This window comes from Oryctolagus cuniculus, chromosome 1 (genome assembly GCF_964237555.1).
Source record: "Oryctolagus cuniculus chromosome 1, mOryCun1.1, whole genome shotgun sequence".
NCBI lineage: Eukaryota > Metazoa > Chordata > Mammalia > Lagomorpha > Leporidae > Oryctolagus > Oryctolagus cuniculus.
This window is the reverse complement of record NC_091432.1, coordinates 147,010,760-147,029,006: the sequence shown is the minus strand read 5'-3', so window position 1 is coordinate 147,029,006 and position 18,247 is coordinate 147,010,760. Positions and strand designations below refer to the sequence as shown.

General features: G+C 43.3%; 1 protein-coding gene across 2 annotated transcripts in view; it reads right to left on the bottom strand.

Annotated features, from left to right (window-relative positions):
* Positions 1-6,412, bottom strand: part of RASEF (RAS and EF-hand domain containing) — a 97,615-nt gene extending 91,203 nt beyond the window's left edge. For both annotated transcript variants that reach the window (XM_070050193.1, XM_070050197.1), the window contains exon 1: positions 5,672-6,412. In XM_070050193.1, coding sequence (XP_069906294.1) covers positions 5,672-6,102 — 431 coding nt within the window. In that variant the 5' untranslated portion in view covers positions 6,103-6,412. The remainder of the gene's footprint in view (positions 1-5,671) is intronic.
* Positions 6,413-18,247: the final 11,835 nt, after the last annotated feature.

The window sequence follows — 18,247 nt, the reverse complement described above, 5'->3', positions numbered from 1 at the left end:
TTTAGTGAAATTGGGTACCTATGGCCAATGTCAGTGCGGTACTGGTAGGCGGCTTCCTTGTGCACACTTCTCTGAGCAAAACCCCATTCTCCTAATACATTCCTATTAAGAATACAGAAAATCCAACACTGTGTGTTGTCAGTCACCTGCAGTTTACATGAATTTGTTGTTTATATGCCAGGTCCCCCTTTCTGCCTTCTTTGTCAGACCACAGAAATGCATGGGCAGACTTGGAAACTGTGTGGCAAAATTTGCAATATTGCTAGTCATCCAGGTGATTCTGAATGTGCTCAAGTGGTTATGACACAGACATCTGACACTGACACAGACATACACAGACATGGACACCGACAGACACATAGACCTAGACTTGGACATTGGCACTGACCTAGACATAGATGTCAGAGTTCTAGTTTGGAACCCCTAAAAGGCAGAGGAACCTCCAGAAAGCACATTACTGTGGACTTCTAAATCCAAAATCATTGGCAAAGGTAAAAATCCCACATAGTTGAAACATCCTTGAACCTCCTCCAGGACTGGGGTAAACCCCACCTTCATGTTGCAAGGGTAGAACAAATTGTATATCCTAGAAAGAGAATGAGATAGCACTGACCATTGTGTAAAAGAGATATGTTTCTCTTGAAATAATATAAACACCCCTTAGGTGCACCAAGATGCTCAAGTGTTGAAGATACTTAATCGTTGAGGCCAAAGACAGAAGAGCTGATTTCCCTCTCCCATCTCTAGGTGACCCAGGACCATGAGCTTACTGAAGGAGAAAAGAGGAGAAACTGAGACAGGATTACATCAACAACCCTGTCTCCATCTCTCCTACATCTCTGTCTTTCAGAATCTCTCAGTCGCCTCTTGGCTGCCAACACCCCTCTCCCTTTCCCATCTCGCCAAGCACCACATCAGGTAAGTTAAGTGAGCAAATGAAGCAATGGCCGTATTACAAAGGATGACAACCACACTGGAAAGGGCCACACTGAAACGCATGAATGGGAAACCTACAGAAACCCTGACCAGTACTGAAATTCTGCCTCTACCAACCGACTGGCAGGTACTTGTTTCGCAAAATTTCCCAGTTCAGTGTGTTTGGTATCCAATTATTGAGCCTTTCCTCTTTAATTTCACAATTGCTTGATTGATAAGGGCATGCTGAGTTAAACTGTTTAGCCAGTTTGCATACAGTTCACACATAGGTAGCTCTGGTAATTCTCAGCTAAATGTCTTGTTTTCAAATTATTCAATCAAATACTCACTTCCAACATTGTGCATGTAGAAACATCACAAATGATGTCAAACAGCTAACAGCACAGAACTTATTATGGTGTCTGAACAAACCCTGCCCTAGCCTTGCCTGGTAGTCACAAATCACAGTGATACTTATCACGTGACATGGTTCTGACCCTGATTTAGCTACTGCTGAGGTACCCATTCACACATCCACTGTGGTCCCAGTGCCAGCTGCACCCCCACTCTTCCCTTGATATGAGGTGAGACTGTAAGCTTACTTATCACAGTGAATCAATCCACAAAGAACACTCAAAATCAAAACAAACATAATCGAGAAAACTCTGAAAACCTTCAGGTCTGACTAAAGGACAGAAATAAAGGCCCTCCTCCCTCCCCCAAGCCATCAATCAAATGCTCAACAAACACACAAGCCCTATTTCCTTCTAGCTTGGCAATCTCTGAACACCACCACCAGCTCACACCTGGAACTTGAAGCAACAGTAAGGGAATCTGAAAGAATGGAGAAAAGGCACACAGCATGAATTCAACGCTTATTTTCTCTCTCTCCCTTTCTCAATAAAAATCGGGGGACTGGACTTCAAAAAGTTCATGAAAAATAAGGTTAAAAGTTTAGTTCATTTGGGTGCAAAAACTGCAAAATTCATGTGTCTGCAGGATCTTCAAATGTTGATAGGAAAATGTACTATGAAAATACAAGTATGGGGCCAGCGCTGTGGCGTAGCAGATAAAGCCGCGCGTACAGTGCAGGCATCCCATATGGGCATCAGTTCAAGTCCTGGCTTCTCCACTTCCAATCCAGCTCTCTGCTATGACCTGGGAAAGCAGTAGAAGATGGCCCAAGTCCTTGGGCCCCTGCACCTGCGTGAGAACCCGGAAGAAGCCTCTGGTTCCTGGCTTCGGATTGGGGCAGCTCTGGCCATGCAGCCAATTGGGGAGTTAACCAGTGCATGGAAGACTCTCTCTTTCTCACTGCCTCTCCTTCTCATTCTGTAACTCTTTCAAATAAATAAATCTTTTAAAAAAAAAATACAAGTATGTATTTGATTTCAAATTGTTGCCACCAAAATAAATTTATCTCTAAATCCCGTTTCTCATAAACTTTTAGAAGTACCCTCATTGATGAATCAAAGAATTAAACAATACAGACTGATTCAATTTATTCAGCAAATGCTGACCAAGTACCCACTAGGCATAAAACTCCCTTTCACCAAGATAACAATTCTGGCTGCAGAAATCGGCTGGGTTACATCTTAAATCTGCTCTCTTGCCTCCCCTTCCTCCCATGTTCTCTCCCTAGTTCCAGCACTTTTCTTGGCCTAGCACCCCCTTCCTTCCTGTATTCTTTTACATAATCACAGTGCCTCGCCCATTCTAGTTGCACCTGCTGGCAGACCTTATTCAAGCTTACCAGGAAGTGGCAACAGCCCATCCTAACCTTATAGAACATGTACACCTGCCAGATTCAGGTTAACTGTGACACAATTCCATGGGCCATTCCTCTGCCCAGCCTCTAAGGGAATGGGCCCTTCAATATTCTGAAAGAAAACAAACAATGTATTGGCACACATCCCAAAGGCCATTTTCGTCCTATGACAATGCAAAGTTATTCTCCCTCTAATGTCGCAATTACTGAGGACTAGGGAGTTTAAGTCCAAATGGCTTAATGTTTTGCTGAAATGACTTTTGAGATGGAAATCCTATCAACACTATCACACTTGCCTCTGCAGGAACCAAAGAGTCTGTGTCTACTAACTGTTCTTCAAGAGAACATGAGCGCCCCAAGGAGAGGCATGGGGCAGGGTGCCGCCAGGGGTAAGAAGAGCTGTCAGGTGAAAGACAAAGCCACACGATGTAGTGGCACCCCTTCCTGAAGAGAAAACTTTCCCTTCAAAAGAAAAGACAATATTTTATATTAAAATAAGCTCTAATATATGATGTAGTAAACTGAACAACTAAATTTTTTAAAGTTTAAAAACTCCAGATTTTGAGGAAAATTCCTGCTTGCGGTACTCTGCAGAGTTATGTCCACAATACTAGTTTGTGGTGTTTCCTGCAAGTAGCTGTCTTACTTTAAATATTCGCTGATACTATTTTTTGGAGATTTCATTTGCACTACGATCTTCTTGATTCTTGAGGGCATAAACTTAATCTCATCCTTCTCTTTGCCCTTGGGGACCTAGGACAGTACCTAACAAACATCTGTTACACAGCAGGAACTCAATGATATTTGCCCGAAATAATGGCAATGGCATTATTGCTAACCAAAGATTTTTTTATCACAGTTTGATAGGAGCGGGGAAAGATGAACAGCTCTATGAGGAAGTGGAGTAGAAGCAATATAATTTACCAAAACAGCTCATAGCTGCCATGGTAACAATCAGATGAAGTAACTCAGTTTAGTTCTTTTCCACTTAAACAGGCACATGAAAGCAAATATTGTACTTGCTAATCTCAAATGAGAAAGAGGTGGGGCTTAGGACACAGGTCTACCAGGTGACACTGACATTACATTTAATGATCTGTGAAGAGTTTGGAAAGGCATCATGATAATAATAATGCCACTACTTTTATTAAATCCTAATTTGTACACTGTTCCTAAGAAGGTTATTCAACTCACTTAACAGTTAAGTGTCCAGTCTGCTGCTGAAACTTGACAACTGTGAGACATAGATTCCTATATATACATATATAATATCAAGGATGATTTGAGCTCACCCTGCCTCACTCCTAAGATTGTTACTTTTAAGAAAGGTAACTGAAGGGCCAGCGCTGTGGCATAGTGGGTAAAGGTGCCAGCACCCCATATGAGCACTGGTTTGAATCCTGCTGCTCCACTTCCAATCCAGCTCCCTGCTGATGGCCTGGAAAAGCAGTAGAAGATGGCCCAAGTGCTTGGGCACCTGCACCCACATGGGAGACCTGGAAGAAGCTCCTGGCTCCTGGCTTCGGAATGGCTTAGCTCTGATCGTTGCAGCCATTTGGGGAGTGAACCAGCAGATGGAAGACCTCTCTCCTTCTCTCTGTTTGTAACTCTATCTCTCATATAAATAAATAAATAAATCTTTAAAAAAAAAAAAGGTAACTGAACTCAGGCTACAGTACTGATGAAAGATGATCTCCAAGCATACAGTACACAGCAATGCTTAAACTTTTCTACACTCCTGGTGGAGACATTTCATTTTATTTCATTCGTAAACAAACAGAAAAGATGGGCATCACACCCACTTCCTGCACACAATCCCTCTTACACTGCAGTGAGTCATTCTCCATGCCCCAAAGTCCCCTCACTTTTCAAATGGTAGGGAGAAGCCGGGAGGGGGAGGAACCGGTGAGCACAGCAGGTGTAACCTCTGAGGCAAGGAAGGGGCACACTGACATGTCCAAGGGCTATTTCCTGTTCTGATGCTCCCCGGTGTCAGGTAAGCAAATGAAGATCTGAGAGGAATCACTGAAATTTCAGGCTCAACTAAGTCTCAGCTAAAATCCAAACAGGAAGTGGAACAACACGGACGGCACTGAAATGTCTGAATTTTCTGAGGAACAGGTGGAACTGGCAGCCCCAGACATACCATTACACCAAGGCTTGTATCATGGAAACAGGCAAATGAAGTTCAGAAAGAAAGCCTGAACATCTCTCCCTCCAGGCACTGAAATCACACCTGCAGGCAAAGCCTTTCTCTCGGAGAATTGTTAGCGACTTGGTATTATGCCCTTTGTCTAAACTGTAGAAGCACACAATGTATTGTATGATTCTACCACTTTATTCTGTTGTATGAAAAGGGACCTGGGATCCATTCACAAGATCAGATCCCTGCTGTGTAATTAAGTGGGCAAGTCCCTTATGGTCTCTGGGTCTAAATTTCTGGATCTAAGTTGCTCCTTCAGCCACACAAGCAAGCCTAGGGTGGTTGTGCAGAATCAAATGAGCGAACCCCGTGAAATGCTTACCACATAGTAGGCATCAAGGAGTGTCTGTGTCCAGTAATAAAAATGTCCAGCAAAGTTTTTTTTGAAAACTGTGATAGAGGATGCGGAATTGGCAAACTGCCAGAGGCTGCAGCCCCAGGGCACAGCCAGGAGGCCTAGGGTGATGTAATCAGGCAGGTGAGACTTGGGGAAGGCCCAGAGCCAGACGCTGAGACGGCATGGCAGCACGGCAGCCGGTGCCATTAACTTCAGCAAGTTAAACTTTCTCCCCAAACCCTGGCTCCCTGAACGCATTAACTTGTCCTCAGGGGAATCATCTCAGAAAAGTCAAAGCCAGCCGGCAAGCGTTGAAAAGCAACTTGGAGATGAGAGTACAAGGCCCTTTGGGGTGCACATCACGCCAAGTGAAGAGCGACACAGGACAGCGCACCAGGGCAGGCAGCAAACCCCTCCATCACTTCCCGCCCCCAAATGACACACGCACCTGGGGATGAACTTGGCTTCGTCCCCGAGTCGCGCCTGGAAGTCCTGCCAGGCGCAGCCGGGCCTCGCCGTGTCCCACGGGGCGGCCGGCGCTGCCGCCGCGTCCTCGTCACTCTCGTCTTCCCCTCTGTCTTCAGCCTCAGTGCCCACGTCCGCTGCGGCGGGAGAGGACTCCCGCGGCCCCCAGCCCCGACGCCGCCCCCCGCGACGGGCCCCGCGGAAGCCGCGCGCGAATTCCTGGAAGGTGATGGCACCGTCGCGGTCCGCGTCCAGCCGCTGAAACACTGCCTCGGCGTCTGCGGGCCGCACGCGCAGCTCGGCGCACAGAGCGCTGAACTCCTCACGCTCCAGGCGCCCGGAGCGGTTCGAGTCGCAGGCGGCGAAGAGCGAGCGCAGCTGGGCCAGCTCCTCCGGGTTCCCGTCCGCCTCCATCCGGACGCGACGGGGCGCGCAGCGCTCCCAGCCGCGGCGACAGCGGGAAGTCCGGGGCCACCACCTGCTGCGGCCGGGCCAGGCGGCAAGTTGGGCTCGTCGGGCTGGTTTGTCCACTTGCGGTCACGTCAGGGCCGGGCGAGGAGCCTGGTTGGGTGGGAGGTGGCCAGGTGGCGTGCGCTGAGGCTGGTCCCTGTGGGACCCCAGCAGGCCCTTGGAGAGGTGGGGGTGCTCCCGACTCTGGAACCGCGCAGTAGCTTCAGCTCTGGCGACTGAGCGCCTGTGGCGCGGTGGCCGTCCCCACACTCCCGCCAGTGCCAGAGCGGCGCCGCCCAGGTGGGGAGGAGGGGCGCCTGGCTCGGGTTCCCACGCCTCCGGGGACTGGCCTGGGCTTTGTGTGAAGGAATCTGGGCCCCTGGCCGGACTGGGGCTGGCGCAGCAGCGTTGGCCTTCAGGGAAAACGCTGTTGACTAGGGTAAAGCCCAGTGGCCGGCTCCCGTGGGACGTGGTGCGGTCCTGAGCTTGGGAAAGGAACTGGACAGGTAGGTAGTGGAGGGACACCCAGTGGGTTAACGTGTGTGCCTTTTACTCCTCAGTTCCAGAAAATTGATCAGCTTCTCCAAGAGGGCAAGCAAGTTATCCAACAAACTCAACACAAGATTTACCAGGAGACCCTGTTTTCTAACTGGCTTTTGTTAACTCCGACTCGTCTAGCATTAAGGTCCTGCTAGTTAATGCGTATTTGAAACCACGTCAATCTTCCAGATCCACAAATGAACTTTTTCTCAGTCCTTGTCTCTAAATCGCTTAGCAGAGTTTTGTTTTTGTTATCTTTAACAAACTTTATGGAAATTATATGTTCCAAAGTACACTAACTTTTGATTTTTTTTTTTTTTTTTTGACAAGCAGAGTTAGAGAGAGAGACAGAGAGAAAGGTCTTCCTTCCGTTGGTTCACCCCCCAAATGGTCACCATGGCCGGCCGATCCGAAGCCAGGAGCCAGGTGGGCCATCCTCCACTGCACTCCCAGGCCACAGTAGGGAGCTGGACTGGAAGAGGAGCAACCGGGACTAGAACCTGGGGTGCAAGCACCGCAGGCGGAGGATTAGCCTAGTGAGCCACGGTGCCGGCCTATCTTTTGATTTCAAGCCAGAGAGAGGGAGAGGGAGAGAGGGAGAGAAGGAGAGAGAAAGAGAAAGCTCTTCTATCCATCCCCTGGTTCACTCCCCAGATGCACCTAACAGCCAAGACTGGCAAAGATAAAGCCGGGAGCCTGGAACTGGATCCTGGTCTCCTGTGTCAGTGGAAGGGACTCAAGTACTTGAGCCATCATCTCTCTGCTGCCTCCCAGGACACATTAGCATGACCTGGATGGACAGAGTAGTCTGGACTCCAAATATGAGACACAGATGTCCCAAGCAGGATGTGTCACAGCATCTGCTCCACGGGTGGCTTTTAAACACTTATTTTGACAGTACTGTTGTTTCTTTAACAGACCACTGACTAGATGTGAAGTCTTTGAAATTCATCTATTTTGATACTGTATGAAATAATCTCCATCTCCAGGAACACCCATCTCTCATATTGCTTTATGCATATGTTCCTGTGGCTGATTCCCACAGACTATGAAAATAGTTTGCAGATGCAGGCCCTCTACATTTTAGATTTTTTACTTATTGCCATTTATTTTAGTTATGACTCTGTATTTTCCTTTATTCTCTTTATTTCTTACTATTTTTATTTTTTAAAATAGGAAACAAAGGGAATTTGATTGACACAGTTCCTCTAGGCTAGGTTTTAGATTTTACTTTTTAAATTGATCTAACAGGTAGGGAAATACCCACAACAGCCAGAAGCTGGGAAGTCAATCTGTGTCTCCCATTTGGGCAACAAGAGCCCAATTATTTGAGCCATCACCAGCTGCCTCCTGGGGTATGCATTAGCAGGAAGCTGGAATGGGAAGAGAAGCTGAGACTTACACCCAGGCGCTTTGATATGACAAGTATGTATCCCAATGACTGCACCAAATGTCTGCTCCTGGCTTCTTGTTCTTAAATATAAAGCTAAGAGCTGAACATCTCAGAACTGTTTCTTCTTGAATTGTACAGCAAACATGATCAATACTCACAGCATTTATGAAGCTGTAAACACTAGTGAACCTCCTTCCAAAAATACAACTGGCAAATTATGAGACACATTCCATTAGAAGCCCGGTTTTAGCAACCTAATTGTTAAATGAATATAGTTCTATTGAACTGGAAAGATAATACATTGAATGAGTTTTATCATTAGTGTAATATAAAATGTTATTGATTTCGATTTTATGTGCTTTCCTGTTAGTTCTAAAGATTGATTTTTCCATGTAAAGTAGAAAGTTGCCAACTTGCTAATGCCTTTATAGCTTTATAGATATACTTGTTACAATGAATATTTGAAACCCTGTTATCACTATACTGTTTTAACTCCTCCAACAGAAGTGTTTTCCTGAAGACTGCCCCACAACTTCATTTCTGAATTTTTACTCTAACCTTTGTGATCATTCTTTCTGAATTCTTATCACCTGTTTTGCCCTTTCCCCAACCCATTCATTAAAGTCATCAAGAGATGTGGATTACTGTTGGTGGGTATGTAAACTGGTACAGCCACTGTGGAAGACAGTATGTAGAAACCTCAGAAATCTGAATATAGACCTACCATATGACCCGGCCACCTCTCTCACTCCTGGGAATTTATCCAAGGGAAATGAAATCAGTATATAAAAGAGTTATCTATACCCCCATGTTTACTGCAGCACAATTTACAATAGCTAAGAGATGGAATCAGCCCAAATATCCATCAACTGAAGACTGGAATAAAGAAATTATGGGATATATACACCATGGAATACTACACAGCAGTAAAAAAAATGAAATCCTGTTGTTTGCAACAAAATGGATGCACCTGGAAACCATTATACTTGTTGAATAAGCCAATCTCGAAAGGACTAATAGCATATGTTCCAGTGATCTGTGGTAACTAACAGAGCACCTAGGTAATCTATAGTAGTGAAATTGACACTTTAAGATAGGATGATTTTGAACAGCCCTTGTCTGACTGTTGAGGGACAGGATTTTTTTTTTTCATACTATTTTTTGAACTCTTTACTTAGTATAGAATTAATCTTATGTATATAAAGTTAATTGAAAATAAATCTTAGTAAAAAATAAAAATGGGAATAGGAGAGGGAGGAGGAAGATGGGTGGGAGTGAGGGTGGGAGGGCATGTATGGTGGGAAGAATTACTGTGTTCCTAAAGTTGTACTTATGAAATGCATGAAGTGTGTATACCTTAAAGGTTTCTGGATTAAAAAAAAAAAGATATGTGGATTATTCTAAATGTCTTAGGCATACATCTTCTTATTTCCCTGGAGATTAATCTACTCCAGGCATACTATATATCAGTTATCTATTACTGCATGACAATACAACCAACACACAGTGATTTAAAACAGAAGCCATTTATTTGTTTATAATTCCACTGTTATCAATTTAAAATCACAATTCAATTACAAAGAACTACCTGGTTGATAATCTCACTAGTGCTGAGTTTGAGAAAGCCTGCCCCCTGGCTCGAAAACCCCCAGTTGTGCCTCAAGTAAAACAGAACCAAGAAGAAGCTTCATCTGAGCAACCTGGTCTCATACAGACCCAAACAGTCCTCCTTTTACCCACACTTTATCACCTGATTTTATCTTCATAGTTCCTTATCATCATGACACAAACAAATGCTTTAGCTTTTCTCTTTTTGGCCTAACCAAGCTATGTCCTAACTGTTGTAGAAAAATTAGATCCTGCTTTTTCTACCAAAGGTTCCACAATTTCATTGAGACCTGTCACAAATATATTGCTTAGCATGTATTATGTCGGCTCAAGTAACAGTTTGCAGGAATCCTTTTTGAATATCCCCAGCAATATTTGAAGGAGGAAGCCAAGGTTAAATAATCTGTCTCTACCCCCTCACCTCCAAGATACAGAAGAAAGAGAAAAAAGAAATAGGAGGCATTTCTTTTCTATTTTAGCATCCAGAAACAACTAACCAGGAAATGGAGATAACAGAGCAGCCTTTGAGAACCATTGAATTGGTAGGTAAGGTGAGATGGCCCACAGTTATCATCATGACTTTTAGAAAGATCAGCCTGCTCTCTGGGTGCTCATGGAATTTACACATCAGCGATAATCCTCTTAGAGCCTGTTTCTCAAAGTAGTGAAAAGATATCTTTGGAAAGAAGGAGTTCTGAGATCAAATACATTTGTAAATCACAAATAAATTTGGAAAAGAATCCTACTACACTCCTTCTTAGATGGGATAGAGAAAGCTGTTTAATAATTCCTGAATTGTTTAGCTATGTTAGCTTTGAATTTGAGGTTGGGTTTGGTTTCAGTTTCTGTGAGCTTTCCACAGACTAATTGCTCTTGGGAATATACTTCAGGAAACTTTTTTAGATAATGACTGTGGTGGTGAGTCCTAAGAAATGATACCTTGCTGCCACATAATACATTGGCCCAACTTTTCAGAATGGGAATGAGCACTACCCCCTTAGCCGCTTTTCACTCAGGAGTGGGAGAAGCTTTTAATGGAATCTCATTGTGATCTTCCGTGTAGGATTTTCCTCGGGTACAGGAGACTTCCTCAGAGCACGACTTAACACTTCAGTTACCCTGCCTCAATACCTGGGTGATGCCATAGCACTGGGGTGGTTGGAGGTGGGGGGGGGGTGTAATTAGTAAGTTTAAGAACTCTCTGAAACATACACACCCCTGCAAGACCCCAGGTCTTAGTTTTCTCAAGAATATCTACTCACAGCTTACTGTTCATCAGAAAGCTAAAAAAAAACTGTACTGAAGTTTCTGCAAAGACTAATGTGTCAGCAAACTTTTATTGTAGCAATCTCCTTACTCTTTATTTAAAGCATGAAAAAAGATAAAATTATATAGCACCCATAGCCTCTATCCAATGTGGATATTTTATCATATTTTTCAGATACATTTTTTTTCCTTTTTTAAACTTACAAAAAGATTTATTTATTTGGAAGGCAGAATCATAGAGACAAAAGAGAGAGATGTTCCATCCACTGGTTTACTTCCAAGAAGTTAGGAGCCAGGCCTCTCACATGGAGGGCAGGGACATAAGGACTTGGGCCATCCTCCACTGCTTTTCCAGGTGCATTAGCAGGGAGCTGGATCAGAAGTGGAACAGCTAGGTTTGGAACTGTGCCCATATGGGATGTCCACTAAGTCACAGTGCCAGCCCCAAGATGTATTTTTTCAAGTAAAATACTATAGACCCAGTTGAAGTTTCCCATTGATTGCATAGTGTTTCTGTAAATAACGCATTAGCATTGATGTGTATGCAGTGTTGGCAGTCATTAGATTTGGTAAGTCATTGCAAAAAGTTAAATATTTTCTATAATGCTCCAAATAAGGTCAAACAGCAATTAGTATCACAAGCCACAGAATAGGTGTATGACATGTGAGAATTTAGTGAGAATTGGTAAGTTTCAAATTTCTGATCTCATTATGAGAAGCTCAAAATTTGATCCTTCTCACCAAACAAGACTCATGTGTCATTTTAATATATTTAGCAAACTATATGTCTCATACATCTTGCTTCTCTCAGTGTGATGAAAGTTTGTATTTTATATTATAAATGTAGGAAGCAAAGAGGGAGAAAAATCAGATCCAGTGAAATATATAGCCATCATCCAACTTGAAGACACCAAAAACCAAAGCCAAAACCAAAAATATAAAAACAAACAAAAAACCAAGATAAGCAGAATTCTACAAGGCCCCCAAATTCCTGCCTCCTGGGGCACATGTTCTGCATAATCGTTCCCTTTTCAGAGCGAAAGGGGCCTGTGAGTAGGATGAAAGTCACTCCTGGTATTACATCAAGTTATATGAGGAGGTCTTTGAAAAGTTCATGGAACAAGCACATTATGAAAAAAACTACACCTGGATTTCAAAAATGTTTTGCACCAAAATAAACTTATCTTTTAAAACTTTTTCCACCTAAAAATGTATTTTATTTTTATTTATTTTTTAAGTTTTTTTATTTGATAGAGTTACACAGAGAGAGAATGAGAGGCAGAGAGAGAGGTCTTACATCTTCTGATTCACTCCCCAGATGGCCGCAAGGGTCAGAGCTGAGCCGATCCGAAGCCAGGAGCCAGAACCTTCTTCCGGGTCTCCCACATGGGTACAGGGGCCCAAGGACTTGGGCCATCTTCCACTGCTTTCCTGGGCCATAGCAGAGAGCTGGATCGGAAGTGGAGCAGCTAGGACTCCCATATGGGATGCCGGCACTGCAGGTGGTGGCTTTACCTGCTACTCTACAGTGCCGGCTCCAAAATGTATTTTATTTTAAAAAATGTATTTTATTTACTTGAAAGGCAGACAGACAGACAGCCAGAGATTTCCCATCTGCTTGGATCAATGCCCAACTGCCTGCAACAGCAGGGGCCCAGACTGAAGCCCAGCCTGAAGCCAGGAGCCGGGAACTCAATCCAGGCTTTCCACATGAGTGTCAGGAACCAAAAAACGTGAACCATCACCTGCTGCTTTCAGGGTACACATCAGCAGAACACTGGCATCAGGAGTGGAGCCAGAACGGAAACCCAGGTAGTTTAAAGTGGCAACCTTACCACTATACCAAATGCTGGCCCCATTCCCGTGAACTTCTTGAAGTGCTCTCATGTTAAGATTCCCTTCCCTTGCTGGCTTTGAGGAGGTGAACTGCCACGTCATGAGAACCCAGGTAGCTGGGACACAAGGGTAAGTGACTTGTGGGAGCTAGGGATGGCTGCATAATCGCCAGGAAAAAAAAAAAAAAAAAAAAAAAAAAAAAAAAAAAAAAAACTGGTACCTCAGTCCTACAACTGCAAGGAACTGCGCCCTGCCAATAACTTCACTGATCTAATGTGGTTTCATCCTTGTAAGACCCTGAGTAGTGAAGCCAACTAAACTGTCCCCGGGTTTCTCACTATAGAACCGTGAGGTGCTCACATTGCTCATTTTATGGGCATTTATTTGAGGCAACAGTAAACTAATACACAAATGTAAACAGTTTTCTTAAAGAGACAGGGAAAAGCAGGCAAGATTCGAAGAATCTGACAAAGGCTGGTAGGAAAATGTGATGTATACACCTCCAGAATCTATTTGTCATAAGATTTTAAGTTAAAGCTGATTTGGGGAAGTTTCATTTTGGCCTTGTAAACCTAAGGCATTTAATACTGCCTCAGTATAATTGACAACACTTTTTGTAAATAAAAATTGTTTGAGCCATGAAAGCAAATACTACTCTAGAGGAGAAAAATAAAGAATTTCTTATAAAACTGTGAGGATGCATAAGGAAGATCCCACTTGAGAGTCTTCAGCATAAACTGCTACTGAGAATGCAATCATTTCTTAATCATTTTAATGAAGTGACATTTAATAAAAACGCACCCACTTTAACTCTGTAAAATTACTTTGGACAGATGTACAGCTGCGTTTGCCCACTATAGAGTCAGTGTGATTCTGTCTTTTCTACAGTGTTACATAAATAGAATCATACAGTATGTACTCTGTGCTGGTTTATTTTACTCAGCATAAGATTTGTATATATTGTTGTGTATTTCAGTACTCCATTCCTTTCTAGTAAAGACTAGGATTACGTTATGTATTGCACCATAATATGTTTATCCTTTCCTTTGTTGACTGACAATTGGCTTATTTCCAAGTTCAGGCTATTATGAATGAAACTATTATGACTATTGCTGTACAAGTATTTGTGTGAAGGAACCTACGTGTTCATTCCTCCTTGGTTCCTTCTGAGTAATGACATTTCTGGGTCATATGGTAAGTATCTGGTAAATTTCTAAGTTACTACCTGTTTTCCAAGTTGTATAATTTTACATGTCCACATAGTAACTCCAGTTTAAAGCTGGGCAATCATAAGTTTCAGAAACCTGGACTTGCAACTGGATCTGAAGTAGGGGCAGTGCTGGAGGCTGAGTCCTCAAACTGTGGGCTCTGACACTACTTACTGGTACACAGTGTCACAACTGAATGGATTAAAGGATGCCCCACTGGTCACTGCTGCAGAATGGGTTGTTTGCTTATTGGTGGGGATAAATACTCAGATCTTTCGAGGTCACATTGTGATAGAGGCCTTCTCAAAATAAAGATAAAAGAAGAAAAAAAACTTAACCTGGGACTAGAGTGTGATCATTATCTGCTTGCCTGTAACTGTTTTAGCTTCTGTTTGGTAACACAGAGCCATAGTGTTAACCCTTGCCAGACAGTGTCTTAGTATGTGTATGGAAGAAATATTAGATATAATAAGAAAAAGTAGTTAAACATTATCAGTAACTACATATCCATGTGCAGTACTGTATCAATTCCTATAGCCACCATTTAACATTAGAATATCCAGTTAAGTGTATTCTTGTAACCATATATGGGGGAACAAAGGAACTAAAAATATATATGAGAAAATACCCCCTCTTTGTTCGGGCCTCAGCCTCTTTGGATATGAATCCAACTGAGCCCAATAATAATAATAACAACAATAATAATAATATTGTTTCCTATTAAAAGGCCTTGGTGTGTCAGCTCTGTTCATAAATTCTGCTGTAACATGGGTCTTTTGTGTTGATTTTGGTGTGAGAGCAGAGGAAATGCAGTTCATTTCTTCCTGCTCATGATCCATTTAATATACTTTGGACCATCCAGATTTGCAGAGCTATCCCTAATGTTTTCTTCTAGAAATACTATTGATTTATCATTTATTACTGTATGTATGAACATTTTGTGTACTGGGTGAGTTGACAGTTGAAGTTATGTTTCATCTGTATGGATATCTAGTTCTTCCAGCACTACTTGAAAAAAACCTGTCATCTCCCCACTGAATCACCTTTGTGACAAATAAAATGGCCATAAATATGTGGGTCTCTTTCTGGGCTCTCCATTCCTTGCTATTGATTGATCTGTCCTTTATCCAATACTATGTGCCCTCTGTTACATTGTTTTATAATAAATTGAATACAAATCTTAAAACCAAGTAGTATCAATCCTTCAAACTTGCTATTCTTTTTCAAAGTTGTTTTAGATATTTTTGGATCTAAGTTTTGCCACTAAATTTTAAGATAAATTTTGTTGTTTACACAAAAATAAGTCCTGCTGACATTGTGACCATGTTAGTTCTTAAAGATCATTTTGGGAGAATTCATACCTTATCAATGTTGAGGCTGCCTATCAGTGATCATGGAATATATCATCTTAATTTATTTAAGCCTTCTTTAATTTTTCTCAATATTATTGTATAGATTGTGATTTATAGGTCTTTCACATATTCTGTTAAATTTATCTCTAAAAATATCTGATTTTTAATGCTATTGTACGAGACAATGTGATTTTAATTTTAATTTTCAATTACTCATTGTTAGTTTATAAAATTAAATTTACTGTAGTATAGTGGAGAAACTATTATCCTGAGATCTTGCTAAACTCATTTACTGGTATCAGTGGCTGTTTCAAAGAAATAGATTTTTTCATACACAATCATGTTGTGTGGAAAATAAACAGTTTTACTTCTTCATTTAGAGTACCTATGTCTTACTTTTTACTTCATTGCACTGGTTTGGACTTCCAGTACAATGTAGAATGGCAGTATTAAGAACAGGTAGCCCTGGGGCCAGTGCTGTGGCATAGTGGGTAAAGCTGCCGCCTGCAGTGCCGGCACCCATATGGGCACCAGTTTGAGTCCCGACTGCTCCACTTCTGATCCAGCTCTCTGCTGTGGCCTAGGAAAGTAGTACAAGATGGCCCAAGTCTTTGGGTCCCTGCATCCATATGGCAAGACCCAGAGGAAGCTCCTGGCTCCTGGCTTCGATCGGCCCAGCTCCAGCCACTGTGGTCAATTGGGGAATGAATCAGCGGAAGGAAGATCTCTCTCCCTCTCTCTGCCTCTCCTTCTCTCACTGTGTAACGCTGACTTTCAAATAAATAAATAAATCTTAAAAAAAAAAAAAAAACAGTAGTCTTGCTTTGCTCCTAATCACAGAGGGAAATCATTCTCTTTCACCATTAATTGTGATGGTTTTGGATGTTCTTTAGTGGTGTTAGGAAGTTCCCAGTTTTCCTTTGCTGAGAACATTTATTATTAGTGGAGTTTTCAGCTGTTAAATGCTCCCTGCAATGACGTAGATGCTCATGTTTTTGCTCCTTTATTCTGCTGATCTGACAAATTATCTTTGATGCATTTTCAATTTTAATCCAACCCTCATTTTCTATATGGTCTCTGGCTTCTTCACATGGTCTCTCATTTGGGCCCTTAAAGGGTGGCACAAGGGCTGTCTGTGGATGTTCATGGAGCAGCGGGTCAAAGCTAAAAGGCTTCTTAACCTCAGAAGTCCCAGAAAGTTACTTTTGCCATTTTCTATCAGTCAAGCAAGTCACTAAGGCTAACCCAGACTCACAGGGAGGGTAATTTGTCTTGTAATGGGAGGAATAACAAAGAATTTGAGACCATTTTAATCTACCACACCTTTCTTATTTTGAGTTTGGCTTCATAATACACCTTTATTTTTTCTACATATCTGCATGTTTAAAGCAGGGAGTTGTATTTCCCACTTCAGCTCAGTCCACCAGATATCCTCCCCGATTCTTTAGTCCTCAAATTCTTTTTTTTGTTTTTTTTTTGTTTTTTGTTTTTTGTTTTTTGTTTTTGACAGGCAGAGTGGACAGTGAGAGAGAGAGACAGAGAGAAAGGTCTTCCTTTGCCGTTGGTTCACCCTCCAATGGCCGCCGCGGCCAGCGTGCTGCGGCTGGTGCACCGCGCTGATCCGATGGCAGGAGCCAGGTACTTATCCTGGTCTCCCATGGGGTGCAGGGCCCAAGGACTTGGGCCATCCCCCACTGCACTCCCTGGCCACAGCAGAGAGCTGGCCTGGAAGCGGGGCAACCGGGACAGAATCCGGCACCCCGACCAGGACTAGAACCCGGTGTGCCGGAGCCGCAAGGCGGAGGATTAGCCTAGTGAGCCGCGGCGCCGGCCTAGTCCTCAAATTCTTACCACTCCCCTGGTTTTCCTAAAAGAGATTAGGTCATTTTATTTTATTTTATTTTACTTTTTTGACAGGCAGAGTTAGACAGTGAGAGAGAGACACAGAGAAAAAGGTCTTCCTTCTGTTGGTTCATCCCCCAAATGGCCACCACGGCTGGCGCTGCACCCATCCAAAGCCAGGAGCCAGGTGCTTCCTCCTGGTCTCCCATGTGGGTGCAGGGCCCAAGCACTTGGGCCATCCTCCACTGTACTCCTGGGCCACAGCAGAGAGCTGGCCTGGAAGCGGGGCAACTGGGACAGAATTCGGCGCCCCAACCGGGACAGAATTTGGCGCCCCAACCGGGACTAGAACCCGGGGTACTGGCACCGCAGGTGGAGGATTAGCCTAGTGAGCTGCGGCACCGGCTTTTTTTTTTTTTTTAAGATTTATTTATTTATTTGAAAGAGTTACACACAGAGAGAGGAGAGGCAGTGAGAAAGAGAGAGGTCTTCCATCCACTGGTTCACTCCCCAGTTGTTCACAATGGCTGGAGCTGTGCCAATGCGAAGCCAGGAGCCAAAAGCTTCCTCCAGGTCTCCCACGCGGGTACAGGGGCCCAAGAACTTGGGCCATCTTCTGCTGCTTTCCCAGGCCATAGCAGAGAGCTGGATTGGAAGAGGAGCAGCCAGGACTCGAACTGGCACCCATATGGGATGCCAGCGCTTCAAGCCAGGGCGTTAACCTGCTGTGCCACAGCGCCGGCCCCATAGTTCTCTCTTTTAACAGTTCCCATGGGACCCCATAGGTCGGTCTCTCTCTCTCTCTCTCTCTCTCTCTCTCTCTCTTTTAATAGTTCCCATGGGACCCCATTTCTACCCCATACTTTCTGTGTCATACTGTTTCCCAAACACTTAGTACTCTTTGAAGACTTCATATTTTCTTCATACTGTTCTCTCTGCCCCAGATCCCTTCAAAACTTAACCATCATTCTATTCAACCCTTTAGACACTCTTCATGAAATAGATTTCCCAATTTTAGAGACAAGAAAACTAAGTTGCAGGTGAGTTATATGACTGCAATCACA